The sequence below is a fragment of the Tachyglossus aculeatus genome, chromosome 5 (assembly GCF_015852505.1).
Source record: "Tachyglossus aculeatus isolate mTacAcu1 chromosome 5, mTacAcu1.pri, whole genome shotgun sequence".
Taxonomy (NCBI): Eukaryota; Metazoa; Chordata; class Mammalia; order Monotremata; family Tachyglossidae; genus Tachyglossus; species Tachyglossus aculeatus.
In genome coordinates this window covers 51,009,014-51,021,034 of record NC_052070.1, presented here as the reverse complement: position 1 = coordinate 51,021,034, position 12,021 = coordinate 51,009,014, and the positions used below count along the sequence as shown (strand labels likewise).

Sequence of the window (12,021 nt, the reverse complement as noted above, 5' to 3'; positions counted from 1 at the left end):
TTATTGAGCGCTTGCTGTGTGCAGGGCACCGTACTAAGCGCTTGGGAAGTACAAGTTGGCAACACAGAGAGACGGTCCCTACCCAACAGCGGGCTCACAGTCTAGAAGGGGGAGACAGACAACAAAACAAATTAACAAAATAAAATAAATAGAATAAATATGGACAAGTAAAATAGAGTAATAAATATGTACACACATATATACATATTCATTCATTCAATCGTATTTATTGAGCGCTTACTGTGTGCAGAGCACTGTACTAAGGGCTTGGGAAGTACAAGTTGGCAACATATAGAGACGGTCCCTACCCAACAGCAGGGCTCACAGTCTAGAAGGGGGAGACAGACAACAAAACAAAACACATTAACAAAATAAAATAAATAGAATAAATATGTACAAGTAAAATAGAGTAATAAATATGTACAAACGACTGTGAGCCCACTGTTGGGTAGGGACTGTCTCTATATGTTGCCAGCTTGTACTTCCCAAGCGCTTAGTACAGTGCTCTGCACACAGTAAGTGCTCAATAAATACGATTGATTGATTGATGTATACATATTCATTCATTCATTCATTCATTCATCGTATTTATTGAGCAATTACTGTGTGCAAGAGCACTGTACTAAGTGCTTGGGAAGTACAAGTTGGCAACATATAGAGACGGTCTCTACCCAACAGCGGACTCACAGTCTAGAAGCAGGAGACAGACAACAAAACATATTAACAAAATAAAATAAATAGAATAAATATGTACAAACATATATACATATTCATTCATTCATTCATCGTATTTATTGAGCGCTTACTGTGTGCAGAGCACTGTACTAAGCGCTTGGGAAGTACAAGCTGGCAACATATAGGGACGGTCCCTACCCAACAGCGGGCTCACAGTCTAGAAGGGGGAGCCAGACAACAAAACATATTAACAAAATAAAATAAATAGAATATGTACAAGTAAAATAGAGTAATAAATATGTACAAACATATACACATATATACAGGTGCTGTGGGGAGGGGAAGGAGGTAAGGCAGGGGGAATGGGGAGGGGGAGAGGAAGGAAGGGGCTCAGTCTGGGAAGGCCTTCATATGCCTTCAGTAAGGCTTTAAAAGGGAGGAGAGCAATTGCTTGTCAGATTTGAAGAGGAAGGGCACTCCAGGCCAGGGGCAGGACGTGGGCCAAAGGTTGGCAGCTAGACAGGTGAGATGGAGGCCCAATGAGAAGGTTGGCACCAAAGAGAAGTGTGCGGGCTGGTTTGTAGAAGGAGAGAATTGAGGTGAAGTAGTTAGGGGCAGGCTGGTGGACTTCTTTCAAGCCAATGGTGAGGAGTTTTTGTCCTGGACTTCTCAGCCATGGCAACAGTCAGTCAGCTGTCAGTCAATCGTATTTACTGATCACTTTCTGTGTGAAGAGCACTGTACTAAGTGCTCGGGAAAGGACCAAACGTCATCGCTTAAAAGAGGAGGATTTTCGTTAATGTGCCCAGAAACTGTCCCGTCCGCCTCCCCCACGCTCGCACCTGCCTAGACCCGGGTGCGACTGTAACAGCGGCCTTTGATCCCTGAGCTGATTCATTCATTCAACCGTATTTATTGGGTGCTTACTGCGGGCTGAGCACTGTACTAGGCGCTTGGGAAGTACAGCAACAAATAATAATAGTGTTGGTATTTGTTCAGTGCTTACTATGTACTATGTGAAGCCTCCCCCTTCTATCAATCAATCTAGAGGGAAATGGGAAATCCCCCTTCTAGACTGTGAGCCCTTTGTTGGGCAGGGACCATCTCTAGATGTTGCCGACTTGGCCTTCCCAAGCGCTTAGTACAGTGCTCTGCACACAGTAAGCACTCAATAAATACGATTGAATGAATAGAAGAATGAATGAATGTGCCAGGCACTGTTCTAAGCGCTGGGGTAGATACACGCTAATCATGTTGTCCCACGTGAGGCTCACAGTCTTCATCCCCATTTTACAGATGAGGGAACTGAGGCCCAGAGAAGTGACTTGCCCAAGGTCACGCAGCTGGCAAGCGGCAGGATCGGGATTCGAGCCCATGACCTCTGACTTCCAAGCCCAGGCTCTTTCCACTGAGCTATGCTGCTTCTCTAGAGACCATAAAGATCATCCCTGCCCACAACGGGCTCACATTCTAGAAGGAGGGAGACAGACAACAAAGCAAATAAACAGGCATCAATATACATAAATAGAATTATAATTATATACACATCATTAATAGAAATAAACAGAATTATAAATATGTACATATATACACGTAGCTGACGAAATCCCACCACCGGCATGGGTTGGCTTGTAATAGGAAATCTATTAATCAATCAATCAATCATATTTATTGAGCGCTTACTGTGTTCAGAGCACTGTACTAAGCGCTTGGGAAGTACAAGTTGGCAACATATAGAGACAGTCCCTACCCAACAGTGGGCTCACAGTCTAAAAGGGGGAGACAGAGAACAAAACCAAACATACTAACAAAATAGAATAAATAGAATAGATATGTATAAGTAAAATAGAGTAATAAATAAATAAGTAGAGTAATAAGTAAATAAATAGAGTAATAAGTAGAGTAATAGAGTAATAGTTATAATTGTATCTGTTAAGCTGACCGTCTCTATATGTTGCCAACTTGTACTTCCCAAGCGCTTAGTACAGTGCTCTGCACACAGTAAGCGCTCAATAAATACGAATGAATGAATGTTACTATGTGCCAAACCCACTGCTAAGTAATCATCATCATCATCATCAATCGTATTTATTGAGCGCTTACTATGTGCAGAGCACTGTACTAAGCGCTTGGGAAGAACAAATTGGCAACATATAGAGACAGTCCCTACCCAACAGTGGGCTCACAGTCTAAAAGGGGGAGACAGAGAACAAAACCAAACATACTAACAAAATAAAATAAATAGAATAGATATGTACAAATAAAATAAAGAGTAAAAAATATGTACAAACATACATACATATATATATATATATATACAGGTGCTGTGGGGAAGGGAAGGAGGTAAGATGGTAAGATCAGTAGTATTTATTGAGCATTTACTGTATGCATAGTATTGTGCTAAGCGCTTGGGAGAGTACAGTAATAATAATCATCAATGATATTTATTGAGCGTTTATTGTGTGCAGAGTACCATATTAAGCACTTGGGGGAATACAACTGAGTCGGGAACCACGTTCCTTGTCCATAACTATCATTAAGCACTTCCTATGAACAGAGCACTGTACTAAGTGCTAGGAAAGAGTACACAAGTGGGAATTAGGGGCTAACCTTGCCATTCTTTCCTCAGCTCTGTCCCACTTCGGCCACCATCAGTTTGGACACATTAATCATCTTAAAGCAGTATCTAGTGCTTTAGAACTGTGCTTAGTTAGCACTTAGGACAGTTCTTGGCACATAGTAAGCTTAACAAGTACCATCATTATCTCTTTAATCTCACCAACTCTGACACATCACTTTTCAACCACAACCTTCTGCTCGTTGTGGACAGGGAATGTCTGTTTACCGTTACCTTGTACTCTCCCAAGTGCTTAGTACAGTGCTCTACATAAAGTAATTGCCCAATAAATACTACGGAATGAACATCCTTCCTCCTCACTCATATCCCAAGGCTCCCAAAAACCAGGCTCACCTCCAACTGTGCCGGACATACTCCTGACCCATCACCCCTCAATTTCCGTCAGTCTTAGATGTGAAAGTGAACATTCAGTACCCCTGATGGATTGGTTCATCGATCCACTGATTTATCTAGATTCCAACCACTGTCCCCCATCCCTTTCTTAACCCCTGCACCACCAACCAACCCCCTGCACTGCCAATTCCTCCACTTCCGCTTCCAGGCAGCTGAACACAGCTGGCAGGAATTCATTCATTCATTCATTCAATCGTATTTATTGAGTGCTTACTGTCAATCAATCAATCGCATTTATTGAGCGCTTACTGTGTGCACAGCACGGTACTAAGCGCTTGGGAAGTACAAGTTGGCAACATATAGAGATGGTCCCTACCCAACAACGGGCTCACAGTCTAGAAGGGGGAGATAGACAACGAAACAAAACATGTGGACAGGTGTCAAGTCATCAGAATAAATAGAAATAAAATAGAAATAAAGCTAGATGCTAGATCCAGGCTCTGACCGAATTCTACCCTCTTGTTATAACTCCGCAATCCTCCTTGAGACAACTCTACTGTTCCTATACATTAAAAATACATTATGTATATATATGTATACCAATTTACATGTATATGATGATGATGGTATTTGTTAAGCGCTTACTATGTGCAAAGCACTGTTCTAAGCACTGGGGGGGATACAAGGTGATCAGGTTGTCCCACGTGGGGCTTACAGCCTTAATCCCCCTTTTACAGATGAGGTAACTGAGGCACAGAGAAGTGAAGTGACTTACCCAAAGTCACACAGCTGACAATTGGTAGAGCCGGGATTTGAACCCGTGACCTCTGACTCCAAAGCCTGGGCTCTTTCCACTGAGCCACACTGCACAAAACATAATCCTATATAATAGTAATAATAATAATGGCATTTATTAAGTGCTTACTATGTGCAAACCACTGGTCTAAGCACTGGGGAGGTTACAAGGTGATCAGGTTGTCCCATGGGGGGTTCACAGTCTTAATCCCCATTTTACAGATGAGGTAACAGGCACAGAGAAGTTATGTGACTTGCCCAAAGTCACACAGCTGACAAGTGGCAGAGTCAGGACTTGAACCCATGACCTCTGACTCCAAAGCCCATGCTCTTTCCACTGAGCCACGCTGCATATATAGACTTCTAGACTGTGAGCCCACTGTTGGGTAGGGATCGTCTCTATATGTTGCCAACTTGTACTTCCCAAGCACTTAGTACAATGTTCTGCACACAGTAAGCGCTCAATAAATACGATTGAATGAATGTATATATATACACACACACACACACACACAGAATATGTATGTATATGTATGTGTATATGTACATAAAACAATAATTGTGTTTTTTATGGTATTAAGCACTTAGTACAGAGCTCTGCACACAATAAGTGCTCAATAAATATGGTTGATTGATCATCAGTGGTATTTATTGAGTTCTTACTATCTGTAGAGCACTGTACTAAGCGCTTGGGAGAGTACCATACAGCAATTAGTAGACACATTCCCTGTCCACAGTGAACTCATAGTCTGGAAGGGGAAACAGATCTTAATATAAGTTGTAACACATAATTTATAGGTATAAACATAAGCACTGTGGGGCTGAGGATGGGGTGACTATCAAATGCCCAAAGGTCACAGATCCAAGTGCATAGACGGTGCAGAAGGGAGAGGGAGCCAAGAAATAAAGGGCTTAATCATCATCATCAATCGTATTTATTGAGCGCTTACTATGTGCAGAGCACTGTACTAAGCGCTTGGGAAGTACAAATTGGCAACATATAGAGACAGTCCCTACCCAACAGTGGGCTCACAGTCTAAAAGGGGGAGACAGAGACCAAACATACTAACAAAATAAAATAAATAGAATAGATATGTACAAATAAATCAAATAAATAGAGTAAAAAAATATGTACAAACATATATACATATATACAGGTGCTGTGGGGAAGGGAGGGAGGTAAGATGGGGGGATGGAGAGGGGGACGAGGGGGAGAGGAAGGAAGGGGCTCAGTCTGGGAAGGCCTCTTGGAGATGTGACCTTAGTTAATTAAGGCTTTGAAGGTTGGGAGGGTGGTGGTCTAGCGTGCACGGAGCGGGAGGGAGTTCCAATCAATCAATCAATCAATCAATCGTATTTATTGAGAGTTCCAGGATAGAGGGAGGACACAGGAAAGGGGTGGGTGGCGAAATGGATGAAATCAGGGAGCAGTGAGCAAGCTGACGCTATGGGAGCCAAGTGTGCACCCTGTATGACATCTATAATACTAAAGGAAGTAAGTGCTAGCAGGTTTGAGAAGGATAGTGCTCAATAAATACGACAGAATGAATGATCCAAAACCGGAGAGGCATTTAAGGGGCCTGGAAAACAGACCATCAGTTAATTCCGATGACGCCGCTGTTCAGGACGGACTTTGCATTGACTCGGCATCTCAATCAAATGGAACCGTCACCTACTTGGGCAGCCAAACCCGACATCCACCCATCTGGAGGTTTATTTCCTTCCAAGGCTCAGACCCCTGAACCTCAAATGCAAATTCTTGTAACTATTTAGAAAATGGGTCTGAGTGACCCTAACCCTAAACCATCCCATTATGACCTGAACAGGAGAAAAAATGACTAATTAGAATGACATGCATTATAGTTAATTCTCCAGAAAGCAAAATTCTCATGAAGCCTTATTCAGTGTATTAGTCATGTTTAAACTGGAAATACAGAGCTGATCAGGCCTCCAAGATAGGGAATTTAAAGTTCTTTCTCTGGAGACCCCTCTTTACGGTACTTTTTGTAATGGGCAGAGCAGAAAAACAGGCGCTTCAGTAGTTACAATCTGCCTCTAAAATATAATGGTAATATAATCAATACGGTACTTGTTTTTGTAATGGTCAGAGCAGAAAAACAGGCGCTTCAGTAGTTACAATCTGGCTCTAAAATATAATGGTAATATAATCAATACGGTACTTGTTTTTGTAATGGTCAGAGCAGAAAAACAGGCGCTTCAGTAGTTACAATCTGGCTCTAAAATATAAGGGTAATATAATCAATACGGTACTTGTTTTTGTAATGGTCAGAGCAGAAAAACAGGCGCTTCAGTAGTTACAATCTGCCTCTAAAATATAAGGGTAATATAATCAATACGGTACTTGTTTTTGTAATGGTCAGAGCAGAAAAACAGGTGCTTCAGTAGTTACAATCTGGATCTAAAATATAAGGGTAATATAATCAATACGGTACTTGTTTTCGTAATGGTCAGAGCAGAAAAACAGGCGCTTCAGTAGTTACAATCTGGATCTAAAATATAAGGGTAATATAATCAATACGGTACTTGTTTTTGTAATGGTCAGAGCAGAAAAACAGGCGCTTCCGTAGTTACAATCTGGCTCTAAAATATAATGGTAATATAATCAATCACACAGTCCTCTGAATGCACCCAAGAGACAAATCGTCTGTTTATGGCTCTTAACTCTAAATTTCTTGGATAAATCAAAGTAACTGCTTCTCAACTCTGGTACACAACTCACTTTTCCCTCAAGAGAGAAATGAAGAGGACTTCTATTAATATTTTCTGAAATACTCTAATGTGTTTAAAATCAACCACGACATTTTGCTTTGCGAGACGCATCACTTTCCTCCCAAAACACAGTACCTGGCTTGGAAAAACCCATTCTGTTTAAAGAACCAATTAGGAAGAAGCCAGGAAAAATCTCTGTGCCAATCAAGTTGACACTGAGCAACTAGTGTAGATGTGCTAAGAACAGGAATGGGATTTATTAAGTGTTTACTATGTGCCAACTGCTGGGCCAGACAGTTCCTGTCCCACATAGGGTTCCCAACAGAAGTAGGGAGAGCAGGTGTCTAGTCCCCAATTTATGGAGGAGGAAATTCGGGCAACAGAGTGGTTAAGCGCACGGAGCAGACAAGTGTGACTTTTTATCATTCCAACTGCAGTGCTTTCCAAGAGCCGCTCAAACTATTTAAACAGACGATGTGAACTCCAGGAAATGGTTTTCCAACTCATTTTTAATTTTGGTTTTCCATATTCTTTGCAATGATACAGGACTAATTCATGCACTTCCCTCACCTTAAATACAACAGAGAGAAAACTCACTGCCAAGCGTGGGCCTTGGCACCCCAGGAATTGAACGTAAAAGCAAGAGAAAAAGGTTAGCAGCATTAAAATAAAGTGCAGTTCGTCAAACTTTTTTTTCATAAAGGGCCTGCCTCCATTAGGATGATATCTTAACCATTTTTTGGATAAGAGGCTCGAAATCCCCTTAGTTCATTCCCCGAGTCTACATTCAAGAGGTGCAGGTGCATTTTATTTTGAAGTAGAAAAAAAATTGATTGACAGTTGTGTTTTTTAGTTCCACTGATTTTATAAATGCAGGTGGCTACGAGGCCAAGCTTTATATTTCTCTCTAGGTTTCTTTATCCTGTTTTATGAGTTCTATTCTTTTGCTCCTTCCTATAGATTGGAGATCATGGTTCTTGGAGCAAGTGGGAACAAAGAGATAGCAAAATCCTATCCGTGGGACAGTAAGACAACACTACCAAGCTATTCTTGAGTCACTTTGGCTCACAACATTTGGGGTGGCAGCAGAGAAATCAAGATAGCCACCTAGCAACCTGCTCTTTTTAGGACATGAACTAAAGCCAAAAAACCAATTCCTCAAAGTGATCTCCAAATAGTCAACAAAGGACTTGGCTGGAGAGGAGGGGAGGAAGGGCAGATTTGAAAATCAAATAAAGTACCCTCCTGTAGCAGAGCTCTTCTGTCTGAAAATAGCTTCTTCAACTGCAAAATGCTTTTAGCCTTTGAGGCTCTCTCCCGCATCCCGGATTAGAGAATCTCGCGCCACCCAACCAGGTGGGCAAAGAGTCTTTCCGAATCTTAATTCTTTAGAGGAAATGGAACCCAAGGGTGGGCACCGGTCCATGCCACCCTGCTCCAGGGGACCAAGCTGGTCAGGTGAGTGGGTTTTCCCAATCTGCCATCTAAGCCCGAGGGTCAACTGGCACTAAATGGGAAGCAATGCAGATAGGTTGGTTTAGCCCTAAGCTAAATGAAGCGGGGGAGACTCGGGCAGTTTCAGTTTTTCGTGGAAAGCCCAAGCCAGGGGGACTCTCAGTCCAAACCGACCAGGCCAACTGGGTTCCGTCTGACCATCATCATCCTGGGGAAAAGGTGGTGATGGGCAACGGACAGGGTGGCCTTTATACATCCTCACTGCCTAAGCATCTCTCCTCCTCCTCAACAGTGTCCACCGGACCTTCTTTCCTCTGCTTTCTTTAATTCAGTCCAAGAAACTCTGACGTCGGCAGAGTCACCTAAGAGCGCAACGCAAACGACGTCTAGCCACCGAGACTCACTCACCCACCATGGAGGAGGGTGGAAGAAAAGTCCATCACCCGGGTCACGGCGACAAATGTCCAAACCACCTGCACAAACACACACATACACACACACAGACACGTGCTTTGTCGTGTAACTCTACGCCTGAGTTGCCAACTGCAGTCACTGGGGCAACTCCAGGACGAGCTTGAGGACTGGCTAAGATTTGTCCCCATGGAAGCCTTCTTGCCCTGGGCTGCTGAAGTAAATCAAACCTGCTGACAAAGAGCTGTCTGACGGAAGACTGAGAGTTGCAAAGTGAGGGGAGACTAAATCCTAAAGATGAAGCGAGCCGAAGCAAAAACTCTTCCACGGATGGATTCTCCTATGATGTACGGGACTTAAACCTGACTGTGGCTAGTCCAATTAGGGACATTAATCCTGGGGGGGAGGGAGTAGGGCTTATAAAAAGAGCAGTGATTCTCTCTCAAGCTGTACTTAAGCTGAGGAGGAGCTTGGAATTGTGGGCAGCTCCTCATGAGCGGGAGTCAGAGTTCAGGCGATTAACTTACTTTGCCTGATACCCTTAGAGTGGCACAACTGAACTTGCGCTTCCGCCATTCAAAGAGATGGCCGGACTACCAGAAGTTTCGAGGGAGAACTCATCGAGTGACCAAATGGTTCGGAATAAATTAAAACTTGAGTTAGAAGTGACAATGAGGGTTTTAAAGGAAATCTCAGTACTACAGTCTTTTTTATCAAGTCTCCTTATGGGTGTGAGGCAAAAATTCTTCCTGCAAACCACCTAATTCCAAAAGCAGGCAGGGAGAGAAATAAATAACTAGTGTGTGAGGGCTCAACACAGTAGCGGGAAGCTACCACTCACGCAGATGCTATACACAATAACTGGCGGTCTACTCCTCGGAGCGTGGGGTTCGGGGCGTCCTTCGCGGCACTCCGGCTGGGAACGGACATCCCCGTTTCTTCTCTGTGTATCCTCAGGGGCTGGGCTCCCCAAACTATCTGCTGGGCTGCAGGTACTGGTGGGTGAACATGTTGAGTTCGCTGTCCAGCCAACCTGCTTTATTCCTGCAAAAAGAAATCCTTGTGGTCTGGAGGCTGGAGCAGAGCACAGCCTGTCCCAGGTGAACCCCTGGGGATACTCTGTGGTCTTCTCCACTAGATGAAGTCTCAGACCCATGACAGAGAAAGAAAGAGGGAAGAGAAGAGGGGGATCCATGAGGGGGGAGATATGTCAAGAGGGCATGATCACATTGTATCCCCCCCAGCGCTTAGAACAGTGCTTTGCACATAGTAAGCGCTTAACAAATGCCATTATTATTATTATTATGTCTAACGGGACAGCTGAAGCATTGAGACCCGCAATAGGTCCAAAACTGCTGTGTAATTATGAGTCCCTTAGGCGCTTAGTACAGTGCGCCGCACGCTGTAAACATTCGATAAATACCACTGATGGATTGAGTCTCATGCCACCCCCCCCCCGACCCAGCCTGTCCAGGAGTGTCCTTACCTGAGCAGTTTTGCTTTGCTCTGCAGTGAATCTAGAATTTCAATTTTTTTATTCATGGCAGCAATTTCCTGCTCCAGAGTCTCCCGAGTGACATCTACTTGTTGGCACAAATGAGCGAACGTCCCGGAGAGCTCCCTATAATAATAATAATAATAATGATAGCATTTATTAAGCACTTACTATGTGCCAAGCACTGTTCTAAGCGCTGGGGAGGTTACAAGGTGATCAGGTTGTCCCACCATGGGGGGGGGGGGGGGGCTCACAGTCTTCATCCCCATTTTACAGATGAGGTAACTGAGGCACAGAGAGTTAAGTGACTTGCCCAAAGTCACACAGCTGACAGTTGGAGGTGCCGGAATTTGAACCCATGATCTCTGAGTCCAAAGCCCGGGCTCTTTCCACTGAGCCACACTGCTTCTCTGGGAGGCAAGAGTCAAGAGCTGGCAGAGTGGAAGCGGGTTCCTTCCGAGGCCAGGGTCTAGGTTCCCTCTGGGGAGAAAAGGAGGACCGGGAGAGGCTGGAGTTCACCCGCGGAGGGATCCGGGATCATTTCAATTTCCATGTATCTCCTGACACCCTGTTTCCTGACTAATTCCTGCACCAGCTCTGGTCCAAGAAGGATTCCTGACGCCTAAAAATCTCCAGGAGCCCAAAAACTGTTAAGGGACGTATTGGGTCAACTGCACGAAAGAACCTTAAAGTTCATCTCTTTGGAGGGAGATGTGGGGTAGGGAATACAGCGATATCAATCATTCAATGGTATTTATTATGCATTTACCACGTGAGGGCATTGTACTAAGCGCTTGGAAGAGTACAAAACAACAGAATTAGTGGACAAGTTCCCTGCCCATAATGAGCTTCCTGGGCCTAAGAAATGTTTGCTAATGACCGTACACTCGACTCCAGATTGTACGCTTATTGTGGGCAGGGAATGCACCTGTTCACTGCTACATTGTACTCTCTCAAGCCCTTAGTACAGTGCTCTGCACACAGTAAGTGCTCAATAAATACGACTGAATGGAAACTGAAAGCAGGTGGCACAAAAACCATACAACTAGCAATCCTATGTCAGTCGATTAGAATAACACTTTTAACATCCTGTCCAAACCTGGCCTTCACTTACCTAACTCCTGCCATGACCCCTATTAGCTCACCTCAACTCTTGCGTCTGGTGAAAATGAACTTATTCCCTGCCCTCATTTGTCTGTCTAACGACACTTTGTTGTGTGTTCACCTCACTGTGTGTGCCTCTCTTATCTGGAGACCAAGCAGACCCTAGAGGAGACTCTTATCAGGCAGAAACAAGAATTCTAAGAAAAAACTCAAGAGATGAGTGGACAATTTCCCCGCTGGGACTGGAAAAAGGCAGGGGAGGTCTTGCTAAGACTTGAAGGGACAGGGCGCTCTCCTCAGGCCTCCTCCCCACCTCCGGGCCGGCCGGCCCGCCCTCAGCTCGGAGCATTTGGACTGGACAGAGTAATACAGGTGGGAGAGGCTG

At 44.1% G+C, this 12,021-nt stretch overlaps 1 protein-coding gene across 4 annotated transcripts in view; it reads right to left on the bottom strand.

Moving 5' to 3' along the window:
* Positions 1–7,662: 7,662 nt before the first annotated feature.
* The window catches only part of MFN2 (mitofusin 2), a 34,025-nt gene continuing 29,666 nt past the window's right edge, over positions 7,663–12,021 (bottom strand). For all 4 annotated transcript variants that reach the window (XM_038746231.1, XM_038746229.1, XM_038746232.1 and 1 more), the window contains 2 exons: positions 10,524–10,658; positions 7,663–10,081 (listed from right to left, as the gene is read on the bottom strand). In XM_038746231.1, the coding sequence (XP_038602159.1) occupies positions 10,012–10,081; positions 10,524–10,658 (205 nt within the window). In that variant the 3' untranslated portion in view covers positions 7,663–10,011. The remainder of the gene's footprint in view (positions 10,082–10,523; positions 10,659–12,021) is intronic.